Raw genomic sequence first — 17,369 nt, 5'->3', positions numbered from 1 at the left:
GCTTTTATTCTTGGAATATTTTAACCTTTTTTTTCTAAATAATACAACTTTTTGGAGGGAACACAAGGATTTTAGCCTTTGCAGACCATTTACATGCACTAAAACCTAAAGAACATCACAGAAGAAGAACAAGGCTCCTTCTTAACCTGTTAAGAAGGAGCCTGTTTTTCAGGTTTCAGGCTCGAAAATGACATGCCCAGAACAAATGACTATAACTTCACTTCTAAAAGGGTTAAATTAATAATCTTTTTTCTCAAAGCAAGGTTACATCTGTGAGTTGGATGTAGAAGTGTCAGAATCAATATAGATGTTTCTCAGTCAGAGTAAATTCAGATGGAACATAGTAAAAAAAGGTAAATTCTTACCTCCGCCTAAAAAAAAACCATTACTTATAGTGAAAACCACCCTTGAATGATGGGATGGTAGACTAAAAGCTTTAGGAATCCAAACTACAACATATAATAAGTACCCTGTATCAAGATTGATGCAACACAAGTGACATTTGACCTCTTTAGAGAGATTTATAAAAATAAAAATAATATGAAATCTCCGTTTTTTACATAAAAATGCAATGATGGATTATCAGTAATCCTTTCAAAGTGACACAGACACATTGGATTAACCTATGGATTAACCTATGGATTAACCTATGGATTAACCTATGGATTAACCTATGGATTAACCTATGGATTAACCTTCAGCGGCGTTTTTATCATTTTAATGCCATTGAACACAACTATTGATCTAATTTGAGACGATTTCCCGTGAATGTTCCGTAATTCACGTGTTGTGACGTCTGTGTTTGCTTCCCCTGTCACGAGTTCTGATCGCTCAGTGATGATACTTATACCTATAGAATTTGTGGAATCTCAGCTTTAATTTGATATCTTGATTTTGCAGTTACGATAAGTAATAAGGGTATTTTTACCTTGAGTTCTGTGGTAAGTGTTAGCATTTTTTCGCTCAGGGCTCATTTAGACGCTCCTTGTGAGACTTGTGTTTTGTTTCGGTAAAAATGGTTTGTATTGTCAGTTAGCTGAGTTTCTTCCCGTTAAATGGGTATGACACATTAATAGGTTTTTAAATATTAAGAAGACCTGAGACACAGTTTTGTGAAAAAACACCCCACTGCCCCCTGTACAGGGGGCTCTAGGGCTTAACAGGTTAAACTGTCTCTTACAATACAGCTATATTTATGAAGCACTTTAAAACCTGCAGACCAAAGTGCTGTACAGTCTAACAAACAAACACAAATCACACAAAGCTCAGCTCACAAAACAAGTACAAGTAAAAATAAAAGACAATTTAAAAGCAACAATCTACAAGATGTCAAAATGCTGAGGAGAAGAGGTGGGTTTCAGCACTTCAGTACTTCCTGTTTGTTCCTCCAGGTGTGTCCAGCTTCATATTTACTTGCTATATTTCTTTCTACGCTGCGTCTTTGTCACGTATTACTATAGTTAAAATAAACAAAACAACACCTAGAACACTCTACAGGAGGCTCCTTCAGTTCAGTTTCAGCAGCTTCAGTACTTCCTGTTTGTTCCACCTGGGCTGAAGTCGAATAGTCCATTTAGCTTAGGAACCTTCCTAACGGAGTGAAATGACCCGGAAGTCCCTCAGTGGCAGCCATGATAAGTGCCGTTCCAATTCTCTAGATGAAAGGAAAGGAGGTTTCAAACTTCCTTTATAACCTCCTTTAGCCTAGGAACCACTGGACCTCCCTTTACGAAAGGAGAGGAGAAAATGCTGTCCCACAATGCCTTGCGGCCGCAGCATTTGCCGTCACACAACAGTCGGCCGTTCACGGAAACAACCGATTATGACCGAGAAATGATATCATGAAAGTTACGGTGCTTATTAAGCTTTTTAAAACGTATGTGGTAAGTTGCCAAAGTGCTTTGTTTTGAACGTTCATCAGTATTATAATCAAAAAGAGAAATATGAACGTTAGTTTTTACTGAAATGATCAAATAAAGTCAACATTTCACAGTCTTTACTGAGCTGTGTGGGGTTTGTTCAACTTTTAAAAGATGTTTGAATGGTGATATACACAGTGATAGATGTTAAGGACTAACGTTTATAATAAATACATTTGTATTGATTTGAAGATCTTTTCATACAATCATACGTATTGGGATCATTTGTATTAATGTGGACCGGAGGGAGAGGGTGACGAGCATAAGTTTCACTTTCCTTTTTTATTTCAATTCCAACTTTGGTCATGAAGAATATGTTTCTCTGTTGTCCCCGTTCATAAAGCATAACAGCATCAGAGCACGGTGCAGAGTCTCTAGATGAGTTTACAGTAGTCCCTCGTTCTTATTAAACATCCATGTTGTAGTCCGCTGTATAGAAAACTGTAGTTTCCATAGTTTCCCCACAGCAGCAGGCGCACATTGATGACCTCCGCTGGCGCATCATAAACACGTCGGATAGTGAAAGTGCAGTCGATTCTCTAAAGTACCGCAGTCTCTTCTCCTAAGTCCTTTTGAATTCTCCTATCCACTATCCCTTAACCCCGTGACCTTTCACTCAGAGGTCAAGGAATAGATGATAGGGTTAGAACTTAGGAGCTGATTTTTGGACTATTCGACCGCAACCCAGGTCTCAGTACTTCCTGTTTGTTCCTCCAGGTCTCAGTACTTCCTGTTTGTTCCTCCAGGTTTCAGTACTTCCTGTTTGTTCCTCCAGGTCTCACTACTTCCTGTCTCTCCCCCAGGTGTGTCCGGCTTCACTCACCTGAGCTTCAACCTGTGTAAGTGGTGTGAGGCTTCGTCTCCGGTGTGTAAGGACAGCGTCTGCTTCAGTAACTGCTCTCTGACCTCCTTCTGCTCCAGTACTGACGAGATCTGCATCGCCATCTGGTAAACAGTCATTATTACTATCGCTATATTTCTCTCTAAAGTGTCTTTGAACTGTCTTAATGTCACGTATTGCTATAGTGTGACGACTGGCTCGAAGGCCGCACCACAAGGAGGAGTAAAACGCAGGGTTAGAGTGTAACTTCGTTATTGTACTTAAGTACATGTTTCTGGTATCAGTGCTTTACTCCACTACTTATTTATCTGACGACTTTTTACCTTGACTTTTTGCATTTTGAACACAAATACCTGTACTTTCTACTTCTTACATTTCTAACACAAATACCTGTACTTTCTACTTCTTACATGTTGAACACAAATACCTGTACTTTCTACTTCTTACATTTTGAACACAAATACCTGTACTTTCTACTTCTTACATGTTGAACCCAAATACCTGTACTTTCTACTTCTTACATGTTGAACACAAATACCTGTACTTTCTACTTCTTACATGTTGAACACAAATACCTGTACTTTCTACTTCTTACATGTTGAACCCAAATACCTGTACTTTCTACTTCTTACATGTTGAACACAAATACCTGTACTTTCTACTTCTTACATGTTGAACACAAATACCTGTACTTTCTACTTCTTACATGTTGAACACAAATACCTGTACTTTCTACTTCTTACATGTTGAACACAAATACCTGTACTTTCTACTTCTTACATTTTGAACACAAATACCTGTACTTTCTACTTCTTACATGTTGAACACAAATACCTGTACTTTCTACTTCTTACATGTTGAACACAAATACCTGTACTTTCTACTTCTTACATGTTGAACACAAATACCTGTACTTTCTACTTCTTACATGTTGAACACAAATACCTGTACTTTCTACTTCTTACATGTTGAACACAAATACCTGTACTTTCTACTTCTTACATGTTGAACACAAACACCTGTACTTTCTACTTCTTACATGTTGAACACAAATACCTGTACTTTCTACTTCTTACATGTTGAACTCAAATACCTGTACTTTCTACTTCTCACATGTTGAACACAAATACCTGTACTTTCTACTTCTTACATGTTGAACACTAATACCTGTACTTTCTACTTCTTACATGTTGAACACAAATACCTGTACTTTCTACTTCTTACATTTTGAACACAAATACCTGTACTTTCTACTTCTTACATGTTGAACACAAATACCTGTACTTTCTACTTCTCACATGTTGAACCCAAATACCTGTACTTTCTACTTCTCACATGTTGAACACAAATACCTGTACTTTCTACTTCTCACATTTCCCAAACAGGCTGGTTCCTTTAGTTTGAATGTGTGTTTGGTGGCGTGATCATTATTATTTAGAGTCATTGCGTGCCTATTGATTTGAACACGATCCGTGTATCCATCATTTCCTGGTCTTCTCTAAAGAAGAGGGACCAATGAAAACGTTGTCATGTTGCCGTTGTTCAGCATGGAAACATTCATTAGCTAACAATGACATTATTGTTCTATTAATATAAAGGGAGGTCAGGTACTCTTTAAAGCAGCTGCTAGTTATGGGTACTTTTTACTGAAGTACATTTCAAAGCCCTCTTTACTTTGACTTGAGTAAAGAAGTTTAGTCAGTACTTCTACTTTTACCAGAGTATTTTTAAACACGAGTATCTGTACTTCTACTTGAGTAAAGAATGTGTGTACTTCTACTTGAGTAAAGGATGTGTGTACTTCTACTTGAGTAAAGGATGTGTGTACTTCTACTTGAGTAAAGGATGTGTGTACTTCTACTTGAGTACAGGATGTGTGTACTTCTACTTGAGTACAGGATGTGTGTACTTCTACTTGAGTTAAGGATGTGTGTACTTCTACTTGAGTACAGGATGTGTGTACTTCTACTTGAGTACAGGATGTGTGTACTTCTACTTGAGTACAGGATGTGTGTACTTCTACTTGAGTTAAGGATGTGTGTACTTCTACTTGAGTACAGGATGTGTGTACTTCTACTTGAGTTAAGGATGTGTGTACTTCTACTTGAGTACAGGATGTGTGTACTTCTACTTGAGTAAAGGATGTGTGTACTTCTACTTGAGTTAAGGATGTGTGTACTTCTACTTGAGTTAAGGATGTGTGTACTTTAGCTTTTTGAGGAAGGAGGGGGCCCACCTGATGATGTTATTACCCGTTCCTCCACTCAAGAACTCAAGAAGGTGCCGATTATTATAAGGGAATCAAGTCCTATGAGCTCAACTCAACTATTAGAGATTAGAAACAACAACAACAACAACAACAACAACAACAACAACAAATAAGCTACCCTAAAAAATAATAGAAAAACAACAACGTAACACAAATCATAGTGTGAAGCCTCGGGGCCATGGGGGCTTTTAGCTGCACTGCTCTAAGACTGGATCTCCATCACACATCGGACACAATCGCCACATTCAAGACCCTCCTCCAAACCCACCTGTTCAGGGGCAGGGATTGTCCACAGTATTGAATCGTAAGTCGCTTTGTATAAACGCGTCTAACAAGGCTTACTAAAAGAAGGTCAGATCTGAAAAACACAGGAATTTAAATATCTGTGCACCCCGACCTCCGTCAGATGTCGTGCATTTACAACCAAACCCATTTTAGAGCCTTTGTTGGATCATTCATTGTTTTCTATCTACAGTGGCAACTTTTTACTTTCATTTATCTTTCCTTAATTACTGCACCAAACACTAAGGAACATTTCACACGGTGCAAGTGAAAACCTAACTGTAAATAAAACCAGTTGTAATGTAAGTTTGTCTCATGTGCTGCAGTGTTAGTGTCATCAGAAACAGCACTCCTTCCTCTCAGAAACTCTGCAGCTCCTCAGAGTTTTCCACGCTCTGCTTCTCTCTCTGAAGACGGGAAAGAAGTTTCTGCTGATTCCTGCTTTTGTTTGGATAACAGACCCCCCCCCCCCCCTCTCATTTCCTGTCAGCCGACCCCACCCTGCAGATAAGAGAGGAGAAGAAGAAGAAACACACGCTTTATTCAGGTCAAAGTTTACAGGGAGACATTTTAACAAGCAGTGCTCTGCCAGAAACAACAAGAGTAGAAAAAGTGTGTGTGTGTGTGTGTGTGTGTGTGTGTGTGTGTGTGTGTGTGTGTGTGTGTGTGTGTGTGTGTTGTGTGTGTGTAACCTAAGGCAGCATTTACCGCTGCTGCACTTTAGCTAGTGATGCAAAAACATATTTATATATAATAGGACACGTACAACTCCACAACCCACACACACACACACACACACACACACACACACACACACACACACACACACACACACACACACACACACACACACACACACACACACACACACACTAGTATTATTACAATCATGGATATGCATGTTCCTTTTCCTCTGGGAGGAAAAACAACGACAAGATAAAAACCATGAAATTAATCCATTAGTTATTGGATGGATGGATGGAATGGATGGATGGATGGGTGGATGGATGGATGGATGGATGGATGGATGGATGGATGGGTGGATGGATTGGATGGATGGATGGATGGGTGGATGGATGGATGGATGGATGGATGGATGGATGGATGGATGGATGGATGGATGGATGGATGATGGGTGGATGGGATGGGATGGATGGATGATGGGGATGGATGGGGATGGATGGATGGATGGCTGGCTGGCTGCTGGCTGGGGTTGGCTGGCTGGCTGGCTGGCTGGCTGGGTGGGTGGCTGCTGGCTGGCTGGCTGGCTGGCTGGCTGGCTGGCTGGCTGGCTGGCTGGGCTGGCTGGATGGCTGGCTGCTGTGGTGGGTGGGTGGGTGGGTGGCTGGCTGGCTTGGGTGGCCTGGCTGGCCTGGCTGGCTGGCTGGCGGCTGGGTGGGTGGGTGGCTGGCTGGCTGGCTGCTGGGTGGCTGGCTGGCTGGCTGGCTGGGTGGTGGCTGGCTGCTGGCTGGCTGGCGGGCTGGCCTGGCTGGCTGTCTGGCTGGGTGGCTGGCTGGCTTCGTTCTTGCTGGCTGGCTGGCTGGCTGCGTTTCTTGGCTGGCTGGCTGGCTGGCTGGCTGGCTGGCTGGCTGGCTGGCTGGGTGGCTGGCTGGCTGGCTGGCTGGCTGGGTGGCTGGCTGGCTGGCTGGCTGGCTGGGTGGGTGGGTGGCTGGCTGGCTGGCTGGCTGGCTGCTGGCTGGCTTGGGTGGGTGGCTGGCGGCTTGCTGGCTTGCTGGCTGGCTGGCTGGCTGTGGCTGCTGGGTGGCTGGCTGGCTGGCTGGGTGGCTGTGCTGCTGGCTGGCTGCTGGCTGGGCTGGCTGGCCTTGGCTGGCTGGCTGGCTGGTGTGGCTGGCTGGCTGTGCTGGTGGCTGGTGGGTGGCGTGGCTGGCTGGCTGGCTAGCTGGCGGCTGGGTGGCTGGCTGGCTGGATGGTGGTGGCTGGCTTCGTTCTTGGCTGGTGGCTGGCTGTGCGTTCTTGGCTGGCTGGCTGGGTGGGTGGGTGGCTGCTGGCTGGCTTGCTGCTGGCTGGCTGGCTATGGGTGGCTGGCTGGCTGGCTGGCTGGCATGGCTGTCTGGCTGGTGGGTGGGTGGCTGGCTGGCTGTGGCGGGCGGGTTGCTGGCTGGCTGGCTGGCTCGTTTCTTGGCTGGTGCTGGCTGGTTGGTGGGTGGCGCTGGCTGGCTGGCTGGCTGGCTGGCTGGTGGCTGGCTGGCTGCGTTCTTGGCTGCTGGCTGGCTGGCTAGCGTTCTTGGCTGGCTGGCTGGGGTGGGTGGGGTTGGCTGGCTGCTGGCTGGCTGGCTGGCTCTCGTTCTGGCTGGCTGGCTGGCTGGCTTCGTTCTTGCTGGCTGGCTGGCTGGCTGGCTTCGTTCTTGGCTGGCTGCTGGCTGGCTGGCTGGCTGGCTGGCTTGCTGGCTGGCTGGCTGGGTTGGTGGCTGGCTTGCTGGTGGGTGGTGCTGGCTGGCTGGCTGGCTGGCTGGCTGGCTGGCTGGCGGGATGGGTGCTGGCTGGCCTGCTGGCTGGCATGGCTGGGTGCTGGCTGGCTGGCTGGACTGGCTGGCTGGGTGGGTGGCTGGCTGGCTGGCTGTCGGGCTGGCTGCTGGCTGGGTGCCTGGCTGGCTTCGTTTGGCTGGCTGGCTGGTTCTTGGCTGGCTGGCTGGCTGGCGGCTGGCTGCTGGCTGGCTGGCTGGCTGTTGGCTGGCTGGCTGGCTGGCTATGCTGGCTGGCTGGCTGCTGGCTGGCTGGCTGGGTGGGTGGCTGGCTGGCTGGCTGCTGGCGGGCTGGCTGGCTGGCTGGGTGGCTGGCTGGCTTCGTTCTTGGCTGGCTGGCTGGCTGGCTGCGTTCTTGGCTGTGGCTGGCTGGCTGGCTGGCTGGCTGGCTGGCTGGCTGGCTGGCTGGCTGGCTGGCTGGCTGGGTGGTGGCTGGCTGGCTGGCTGGCTGGCTGGTGGCTGGCTGGCTGTCTGGGTGGGTGGCTGGCTGGCTGAGCTGGTGGCTGGGTGGGTGGCGGGTGGCTGGCTGGCGGCTGGCTGGCTGGCTGGCTGGCTGGCTGGCTTGGTGGCTGGCTGGCTGGCTGGCTGGCTGGCTGGCTGGCTGGCTGGTGGCTGGCTGGCTGTCTGGGTGGCTGATGGCTGGCCTGGCTGGCTGGCTGGCTGGGTGGCTGGCTGCTGGCTGGCTGGCTGGTGGCTGGCTGGCTGCGCTGGCTGGCTGGGTGGGTGGCTGGCTGGCTGGCTGGCTGGCTTGGCTGGCTGGCTGGCTGGCTGGCTGGCTGGGTGGCTGCTGGCTGCTTTTGGCTGGCTGGCTGGGTGGGGGGTGGCTGGCTGGCTGGGTGGCTGGCTGGCTGGCTGCTGGCTGGCTGGCTGGCTGGTGGCTGGCCTAGGCTGGCTGGCTTGGCTGGCTGGGTGGGTGGGTGGCTGGCTGGCTGGCTGGCGGGCTGGCTGGCTGGCTGGCTGGGTGGCTGGCTGGCTTCGTTCTGGCTGGCTGGCTGGCTGGCTGCGTTCTTGGCTGGCTGGCTGTGTGGGTGGGTGGCTTCTGGCTGGCTGGCTTCGTTCGGGCTGGCTGGCTGGCTGGCTGGATGGCTTCGTTCTTGGGCATTGGCATGGCTGGATGGCTGAGTTTATTGGATGACTGGAATGGATGATTTATTGGATGGCTGAACAAGTCAATATTATATTATAACGGTGTGTGTCCCCCAGGAGGAAGACGAATGGCTCCATGTTGGTGCAGACGATGTGCCATGACCCTTCCCTGCCTCTGGAGGGCCTGCCCCCCCGCCTGCTGCTGAACTTCACCTCCAGAGACTGCACCATGCTGCCAGCTGGGGGGGGGGAGGCTGAGGGGGGGGGCGCAGGCTGAGGGGGGGGGGGCAGGCGGCCATGATGCTCTGCGGCTGCACCGGAGAACATGAGTGCAACGACAAGCTGCTGTTCAACAAGGGAGCCAACGGTAACACTTTATAGAGGACAGGTTGAATGGAAGGAAGGATGGATGCATGGATACCGGAATCATTGGATGGATGAGTTATTGGATGGATTGATTGATGGATGAGTAATTCGATGGATGGATGGATGGATGGACGAACAATTTGGATAGATGGAATTATAAAGGAAATATTGAATGGATGGATGACTTATTAAATGGATGTACGGATATATGAATACATGAATAATTGGATGGATGCATGGATACAGGCATCATTGGACGGATGGATGGATGGATGGATGGATAAATGACTTATTGGATGAATGGACGAACAAGTTGGATGGATGGAAGGATGGATTCATGGATAAAGGAATAATTGGATGGATAGATGAATTAGTTATTGGATGGATGAATGAGTTATTGGACAGATGGATGAGTTATTGGATGGATGGATAGAACGAGTTGGATAGCTTATAAAGGAAATACTTAATGGATGGATGATGGATGGATGAGTTATTGGATTAATATATGGATGTACGGTTGGATGTATGTACGGTTGGATGTATGCATGTACAGATGATTATCCCCCCTCCCCTCAGGGTTCTCTCGGCTCCAGAGTAAGGATGTGCTCCCGGTGGTAGTGGTGAGTCTGGTTCCTCCGGTCCTGGTGGCCCTGGTCGCTGCCGCCGCCTTCTACTTCTACCGGACGCACCGGCCAGATAAACCCCGCCCGCCTCCTGCTCGCCCCGCATGGCCCGCCAAGCGCACCCCCGATCTGTACCAGGCCTTCGGAGAGAGGGGGTGGAGGCTGAGGATGGGAGCTGAAACAGGGGAGTCTATACATATAAGATAAGATAAGATAACATAAGATAAGATAACATAAGAAGTACTTTATTGATCCCAATTTGGGAAATATTTGCGTTGCAGCAGCATAAAAAGACAAGGCATTAGAGAAATGAAAATACTTTTTTTCAATTTATTGGATGGATGAATGAGTTATTGGACGGATTGACGGATGGATGATTGACAGGACACATAAAGTATTTCTGATTCTGATTCTACAGGCAAGAGTCATCCTCCTGGAGTCTATAAATATACATTTGTGTGCAATTCGTGCTATATTTTTCTTTCAATTTATTGGACGGATTAATGAGTTATTGGACGGATGGATGGACGGATGATTTTTAAAAGAAATATTAAATGGAAAGAAGGATCGATGCATGAATACAGGGTTAATTGGATGGATTAATAAATTATTGGACGGATTGACGGATGGATGATTGACGGGACAAATAAAGTTATTCTGATTCTGATTCTACAGGTAAGGGTCATCCTCCCAACGACGACATGCTCTCCGATGTGACGGACTGGCGGGACCATCAACTGGAAGCCCTGCCCATCAAACTGGAGGTGCTAGTGGGGAAGGGCAGGTTTGCGGAGGTGTGGAAGGCATGTCTTCTGGAGGGCCGGGTGGGTGGAGTTAACTGCTACGAGACGGTAGCGGTGAAGGTGTTTCCCGCCGTAGAGTTCGCCTCCTGGAGAAACGAGTGCTACATCTTCTCCGACCCGACGCTGCAGCACGATAACGTGGTTCGGTTCCTGGCGGCCGAAGAGAGGGGGCCGCCGGGACACAGGAAGTACTGGCTGGTGTTGGCCTATCACAGCATGGGGAACCTGCAGGACTTCCTGTCTGCTCACACTCTGAGCTGGGAGGAGCTGGTGTGCATGGCAGGAAGCATCGCCAGAGGGTTAGCTCACCTGCATAGCGACACCACGCCCAGTGGGGTGCCAAAGGTAGATCACACCGGGGAACTCACAAGTTGGGAGGAAGGTGACATGTTTGTTTCTGGTACACTCTGAGAAGAAAATGAAATCAACTTCAGACAAACAAACTGCCTATGTGAAGCACTTTGAAATGCCTCTGTGTCTTAAAATGTGCTGAAAATGTGCGTTGAACTAACCTTGAACCTTCAGACAAACAAACTATTTATTTCAACCAGTTTCCCCCAATTCAGTTCATTTATTTAGTGTTTCAGCCTCTGAAAGTGCATGTTTGTTATCAATGTTAGCTATGGAAAATTGTGCTGACCAAGACCCAACCCAAAAAATAAACGTTTTGTTGATTCCCGTAAATGACATATTTTAATTTCAAGATGGCGAATCTTGCCGAAAAGCGACCAGTTTTCAGGTATGTGAGATAATCTCTGGACACCCAGTTTTACTTTTACAAATGTATTCACTTTGTATGTGTAGTGGAGAAAATCAAACAAATAAAACTGAAGTTGTCTGAAGAACTAAATAAGTACCATACCTAGTGCACGAATATACAGGTACTAAATTAAGGTACGATGAGTGCTTCAACATTTCAATTTACTGATGTATTCTCCTATCTAGATTGTGATTAGCCCTTAGTAAGAAAACTCTTTTAAAAAAACAATGAAAGTAAAAGTGACATCTCCGATCCATTTTTGATCCAAAGTGTCATCTGTTTTTGAAACCCCCCCCAGTCCACTAGATCAGTGATTCTCAAACTTTTTTCAGTAATGTACCCCCTTTGAAAAAAAGATTCAGCCAAGTACCCCCCTGATCAGCGCAACAACTATTTGTTAGGGACAAAAAGCCTATACAAAGAGGTACAGTACAGCGCTGCACCATCAGAGTCTGATTTATTAAAACAACAACCTGTAACTGAGAAACACTTAAATGCTACATTTCAAATGTTTACAATCCATCACTAAATTCATGGCCAACCAATTTTAACATCATGCAATAACACTAAGACGACATTAGTTGCATTGAACTAATCTTTTTAATAAGTTGTACTTACAATGTAGTGAGAAACATGGGCTTGTGCTTCACTGAGGATCTTTGTCATTCTGACAGGGAGGCACCTGCAGTTATTACACTTCGTGTTTTGAAATATGTGTAACTCTGTTCATATAAAACCCACACTGCTCAAACTTCGTTACTTTTCCTAAAATTGGTATATATTTTTTTCCGACTCCAACGTACCCCTAGGGGTCCGCGTACCCCCATTTGAGAACCACTGCACTAGATGGATTCAGTCTCAGATCACCCCAGAAGAGACGGTTCTGTAGTCTTTAAGCAATGTCTTTCTTAGCCCTTGGATGTGATGTTTCAAGTGTGCTGTTGCGAGCTAAATGGTGGGTTAAAGTTGTTTATTGACAGGGCTTGTTTGTTGTTGTTTGTGTTCCAGGTGCCAGTCGCCCACCGGGACCTGAAGAGCAGTAACCTGGTGGTGAAGAGCAGGAGGGAGTGCGCTCTGGTTGACTTCGGTCTGGCGTTGAGACTCGACCTCTCGCTCACCGTGGACGTCTTCGCCAACAGCGGACAGGTAAACGGTTCACGGATACGATACGATATACTTTATTGTCCCCGTAAGGACATTTGTTCTGGACTCCGTCCTGCAGTTCCACATGTACATGTGCAAACATAATAAACATTCAAATACATGCACATCTCATCACTCATGCACTGTTTGAACAAACACAGACGCACATACTGACAATGACGACCTATTACACAACCCTCATGGCCAACATTTGAAAGTATATTACATTACATGTGAGTGTTAAGAAGCTCAATGGACAGAGGCAGGAATGGGAGCTTATAGCGGTTCAGCCTGATCTTGGGAACCGTGAATCTTCTACCAGACGGGAGGAGCTGGAGTTCTGGGTGGAGTGTGTGGGGGGGATCAGACACAATTATTTGTGCCTGTCTAATAATGGACTGCTCATATATGTTTTGGAGAGATGGATGTTTTTTGACCCCCATCATTTTCATAGCAGTCTCTTACTTCGACTGCCGAGTTACCATACCAGGCAGTGATACCATATCTTATGATGCTCTCAAACACTGCATGATAAAACAATAGCATGAACTTCTGCTCGACTCCGTAAGCCCGGAGTCTACGCAAAGAATACAATAAATAAACCACGAGGCTGAAGCTGAATGATCTGATCTGACTCCTTGTCTCAGGTGGGCACCGCCCGCTACATGGCTCCGGAGGTGCTGGAGTCCAGAGTGAACCTGGAGGACCTGGAGGCCTTCAAACAGATGGACGTCTACTCCATGTCTCTGGTTCACTGGGAGATGGCCTCCCGCTGCCAGGTCATCGGAGGTACGAGCTTCTACAAGTCTCTAAACTGTATATCTTCAAGAGATTCAAAGGCAGGAACCTCAGTCCAGGCTTATTTACAGCTCAGCTCAAGGTTCAAAATGGGTAAAATAATAAGGCGCCGCACCATTGATGGCAGTACGTTTGATGTTTTCTGGTTCAGTCCCTGTTTAGTGAACGTTATGTTTCAGGAACACCTGGATGGAAGGATTAAACTGTTTAGAGTTTAGGGTGTCAAAGGTCATTTTGACATCACAGACACAGTTTTGGACATAACTCAATAACATCCAGTTTGGGATATAACTATAATTAACATCTAATTGTGTTTCTGAGGTTTCCAGCCTATTACAATTCCAAAAGGCTTTAATCCAGACAGCAACAGGGGTATGCAAAGGATTTTCAGGTAGTTTTAAGTGGCTTTTTACAGGTGTGTTCTTAAAGAACGATGCTATTTGAGAGCTGAGATTTACCACAACAGTAAAGTTGAGGGCCGGACAGATTAATGATGAGCTGTAGGTGTCCTTACAGCCGTTAATCTCCAGGGGTTAGGGTCCTTGAATTTTGAAACCCCTCTGTCTTTGTGTAATGTGTGTGTTTATGTGTGTGTTGGTAAAAAGCAAAATAGCACAGAACAGATTCTGGTCCTTGAAGGTAGACCCCCCACTCGTTAAGATTTGATTGAAATCGGTCCGGGTGTCTTTGGCTCAAGGGGTAAATGGACGTCTCCAAACCTGATGGTCAGTTGTTCGATTTCCAGCTTCACTTTAGCTCTCGGAAGTTCTTTGAAAATAAAGGCTCTTGCAAACTCCAACTAATTTCTTATGGAAATATGGCTGTGGTCATTTTAGTGTAAAAAAAGGAAAAATAAAAACGGATGCTCGCTAAAGTAAGAAAGATATTGAGGAACGTATTCAGAAACCTGCCTCCAGATGTCCCGGTATAGCCTTGTATGTTTCTGGAACATATTTCAGCTCCTGTGATGAGTTCCAACAAATGTTCTTTAACAATATCTTGTCAGTTCCTCTGAGAAGTCCCCTTTAACACTTACTCTAATATATGTAGAAGCCCACCTGGCAACATGTTACTGGAACCTGTCTCTGTGGCTTTGGGTCAGCCCTACGGTGACTCCCTATGTGTGTGTTTATGTGTGTGTTGGTGCAGAGGTGAAGAACTACGAGCCGGCGTTTGGCTCCCAGGTGTGTGAGCAGCCCTGTGTGGACAGCATGAGGGATCTGGTGCTGAGGGACCGAGGACGACCCGACATCCCGACAACCTGGACCCAGAACCAGGTCAGAGTTATTACACTATTACACACTCTGATTGGAAAGTTCTGCGCTTTGTTATTTCTGGATAGATGGCTGATGCTAAGGATGGTCTGATCACATCTGAAACACAGATAGAAAACTAAACTAAAATGGTTTGGCCTATTCAAACCTGCTGGTTTCTTGCTGTTTTAAATGGCCCATGTCATGCTTTTCCGGTTATTACCCGTCCCCTTGTGTGTTATGAAGGTTTTTATGCATGTAAACGGTGTGCAGTCACAAACCCCCAATGTAAATCTATTCTAGTAGACCTCAACAATGGAATTATGATCAGTGGAAATGGCCATGACATGGGCCCTTTAAGTTTGTATCTTCATGGATGAAAGCGTCAGCTAAATGAAACGTAGAGGGAGGTGTGTCTAACGTCTAACTCTGTCCTCCAGGGGATGAGCGTCTTCTGCTCCACCATCACAGAGTGCTGGGATCACGACCCCGAGGCCCGGCTGACGGCTCACTGCGTGGTGGAGAGACTCACCGTCCTGGAGGAAGAGGAGGAAGGACAGGAAGGAGAGGAGGTACCGGATAGAGAGGAAGACGTAGAGACAGAAAAGGACTCAGAAAAAGAAGACAATGACCAGCGTCCGTCCTCCTCTTCCTCCTCCTCCTCCTCTTCCTCCCTACAGATCCCTCAGACAGGGGAGGTATCCCATGATTCCCTGGGAAACACTCGGTCTGCGGTGTGAGTGCACATGGATGTATAAAGAGAACTGGAAACAGCGTTGGAGGCGGGACCTCGTTCATTCCTAGTAGAGCTGCTCAGTGGCGCGTGAAGACAGAATGTCCTGACGCTCTCCAGAGCAAAACGCCATAACATGACCCATATGTGATTGACCAATCAGTCCATCCTCTCGAGAGCTAAAGTACCGTATGTAGCTCATAGAGCATTTGCATTTCAGTTGTTCTTAACCTGTTGAACCCCATCGACCCGCCCCCGGGCGGAAAAACGCATCATCTGCAGGAAACAGCGTCTGAGGGCTTCTTAATATTTAATAAACTATGAATGTTTTATATCCATGTAACGGGAAGAAACTCTGCTAACTGATCTTTTTTTTTTTTTTGCAAAAAAAACCACAAAGCTAACGCAGAGCCTCTGAATTAGCCACGAGCGAAAAAATCTTAAGGCCGTTAGCACAGAACTCCAGCCATACCGATCGATATACTTATTGGATCTGCACAAACAAGCTTAGATAACATCCTGAGAGTCCACAGATTATAGAGATAAAAGGATCATCACTGAGCGATCAGAACTCGTGACAGGGGAAGCAAATACAGACAACACACAACGTAGTTCAATGGCATTAAAACGAGAACGAACGCGGCTGAAGGTTAATCCATAGGTTAATCCAATGTGCCTGTCACTTTCAAAAAAGTATTGATAATCCATAATTCAATTTTTATGCAAAAATCGGAGAATAAAAATTAGCTGCAAATGGTAGCCACCAGAAGTTAGCGCAGCTTCCGGTTTTGCTACGCGTCTCTCACACACACATACGTTACCTTATTTGGTAACGTGTCTGTGTATGTGGAACTTCCCCTTGATTCCATTGGCTCTGACGGTTAAAAAGAGATGTCAATCATCAACATCGACCAAGATGGGCCAGAGATATGTAAAATCCACCCAAATGACCCCAGAGGTGTTTTATTTGTGCTAAACCTCTCTAAAAAGGTCAAATGTCACTTGTTTTGCATCAATCTTGATACAGGGTACTTATTATATGTTGAACTTTGGATTCCTAAAGCTTTTAGTCTACTAACCCATCATCCAAGGGTAGTTTTCACTATAAGTAAAAAAGAAGTTGGAATGGTGAAGACACAATAATTTACAGTTTTTTACTATGTTCAATCTGAATTTTCTTTAAAATAAAAAACATCTATATTGATTCTGACTTTTCTACATCTAACTCAAAGGTTTATCATTACTTTGAGAATAAAGATTATTAATTTTACCCTTTTAGAAGGGAAGATATGGTCATTTGTTCTGGGAATGTCATTTTCGAGCCTGAGACCTGAAAAACAGGGATGGGGTTCAACAGGTTAAGCCGCGCCTCCTGTCATTAAATTCAGATGAATGGAGAGAGAACATAACTCTGGATTCAGCTTTTAGTGCAGTTTATAACTTTTATAAACCCAATGATTTAAATAAGGTGTAAGAACCATTTTAATGCAAGGACATGTTTGTGTTGAAACAATTGTGTGTTATTCACTGTGTGTGCCATAGGGTGTCGCTGTGCTATTACCTATGGCCATATAAGGTGTGTGTTGTCACAGGATTGGGTGTGTCTGGGCATTTGGTTTTTGACCGCCGTAGCACAAATGTGTGAGTACACAGTTATCCACACAGCATGCATGACAGTAACATATGCGTCACTTCTGGGCAAAAATGACGGCTCTGCCCACTTTTGGGGGAGAACAACGCTGTAATTTGAATAGCGGTCAATACAAATTCTGACGTTTTTGCCAATCCGATCAGAAATGTAAGAAAACCGTGGATTTTGGATCTTGAAAGAGCCCGATTACCATGGCCAGTCAGGCAAACAATTATATGAAATCATTAGAAATCGACGATCGGGCTCGATATATGGTTAAATATAGCAGTAGGCTATCAATGTCCATACATGAGAGTAACATCTACGTCACTTCCGGGCGAAAAGTATGGCCCCGCCCACTTTTGGGGGAAACAACGCTG

At 46.0% G+C, this 17,369-nt stretch overlaps 1 protein-coding gene across 1 annotated transcript in view; it reads left to right on the top strand.

Moving 5' to 3' along the window:
* The window catches only part of tgfbr2l (transforming growth factor beta receptor-like), a 21,373-nt gene extending 5,670 nt beyond the window's left edge, over nucleotides 1-15,703 (top strand). Inside the window, exons 3-11 of the mRNA XM_034117398.1 lie at nucleotides 2,723-2,867; nucleotides 8,998-9,133; nucleotides 9,172-9,247; nucleotides 9,823-10,053; nucleotides 10,545-11,017; nucleotides 12,441-12,578; nucleotides 13,223-13,364; nucleotides 14,523-14,650; nucleotides 15,067-15,703. Coding sequence (XP_033973289.1) covers nucleotides 2,723-2,867; nucleotides 8,998-9,133; nucleotides 9,172-9,247; nucleotides 9,823-10,053; nucleotides 10,545-11,017; nucleotides 12,441-12,578; nucleotides 13,223-13,364; nucleotides 14,523-14,650; nucleotides 15,067-15,366 — 1,769 coding nt within the window. The 3' untranslated portion in view covers nucleotides 15,367-15,703. The remainder of the gene's footprint in view (nucleotides 1-2,722; nucleotides 2,868-8,997; nucleotides 9,134-9,171; nucleotides 9,248-9,822; nucleotides 10,054-10,544; nucleotides 11,018-12,440; nucleotides 12,579-13,222; nucleotides 13,365-14,522; nucleotides 14,651-15,066) is intronic.
* Nucleotides 15,704-17,369: the final 1,666 nt, after the last annotated feature.

The sequence above is a fragment of the Trematomus bernacchii genome, unplaced genomic scaffold (genome assembly GCF_902827165.1).
Source record: "Trematomus bernacchii unplaced genomic scaffold, fTreBer1.1, whole genome shotgun sequence".
NCBI classification, from domain to species: domain Eukaryota; kingdom Metazoa; phylum Chordata; class Actinopteri; order Perciformes; family Nototheniidae; genus Trematomus; species Trematomus bernacchii.
Note: the sequence above shows the minus strand (reverse complement) of the source record. Positions and strands in the feature narration are given on the sequence as shown.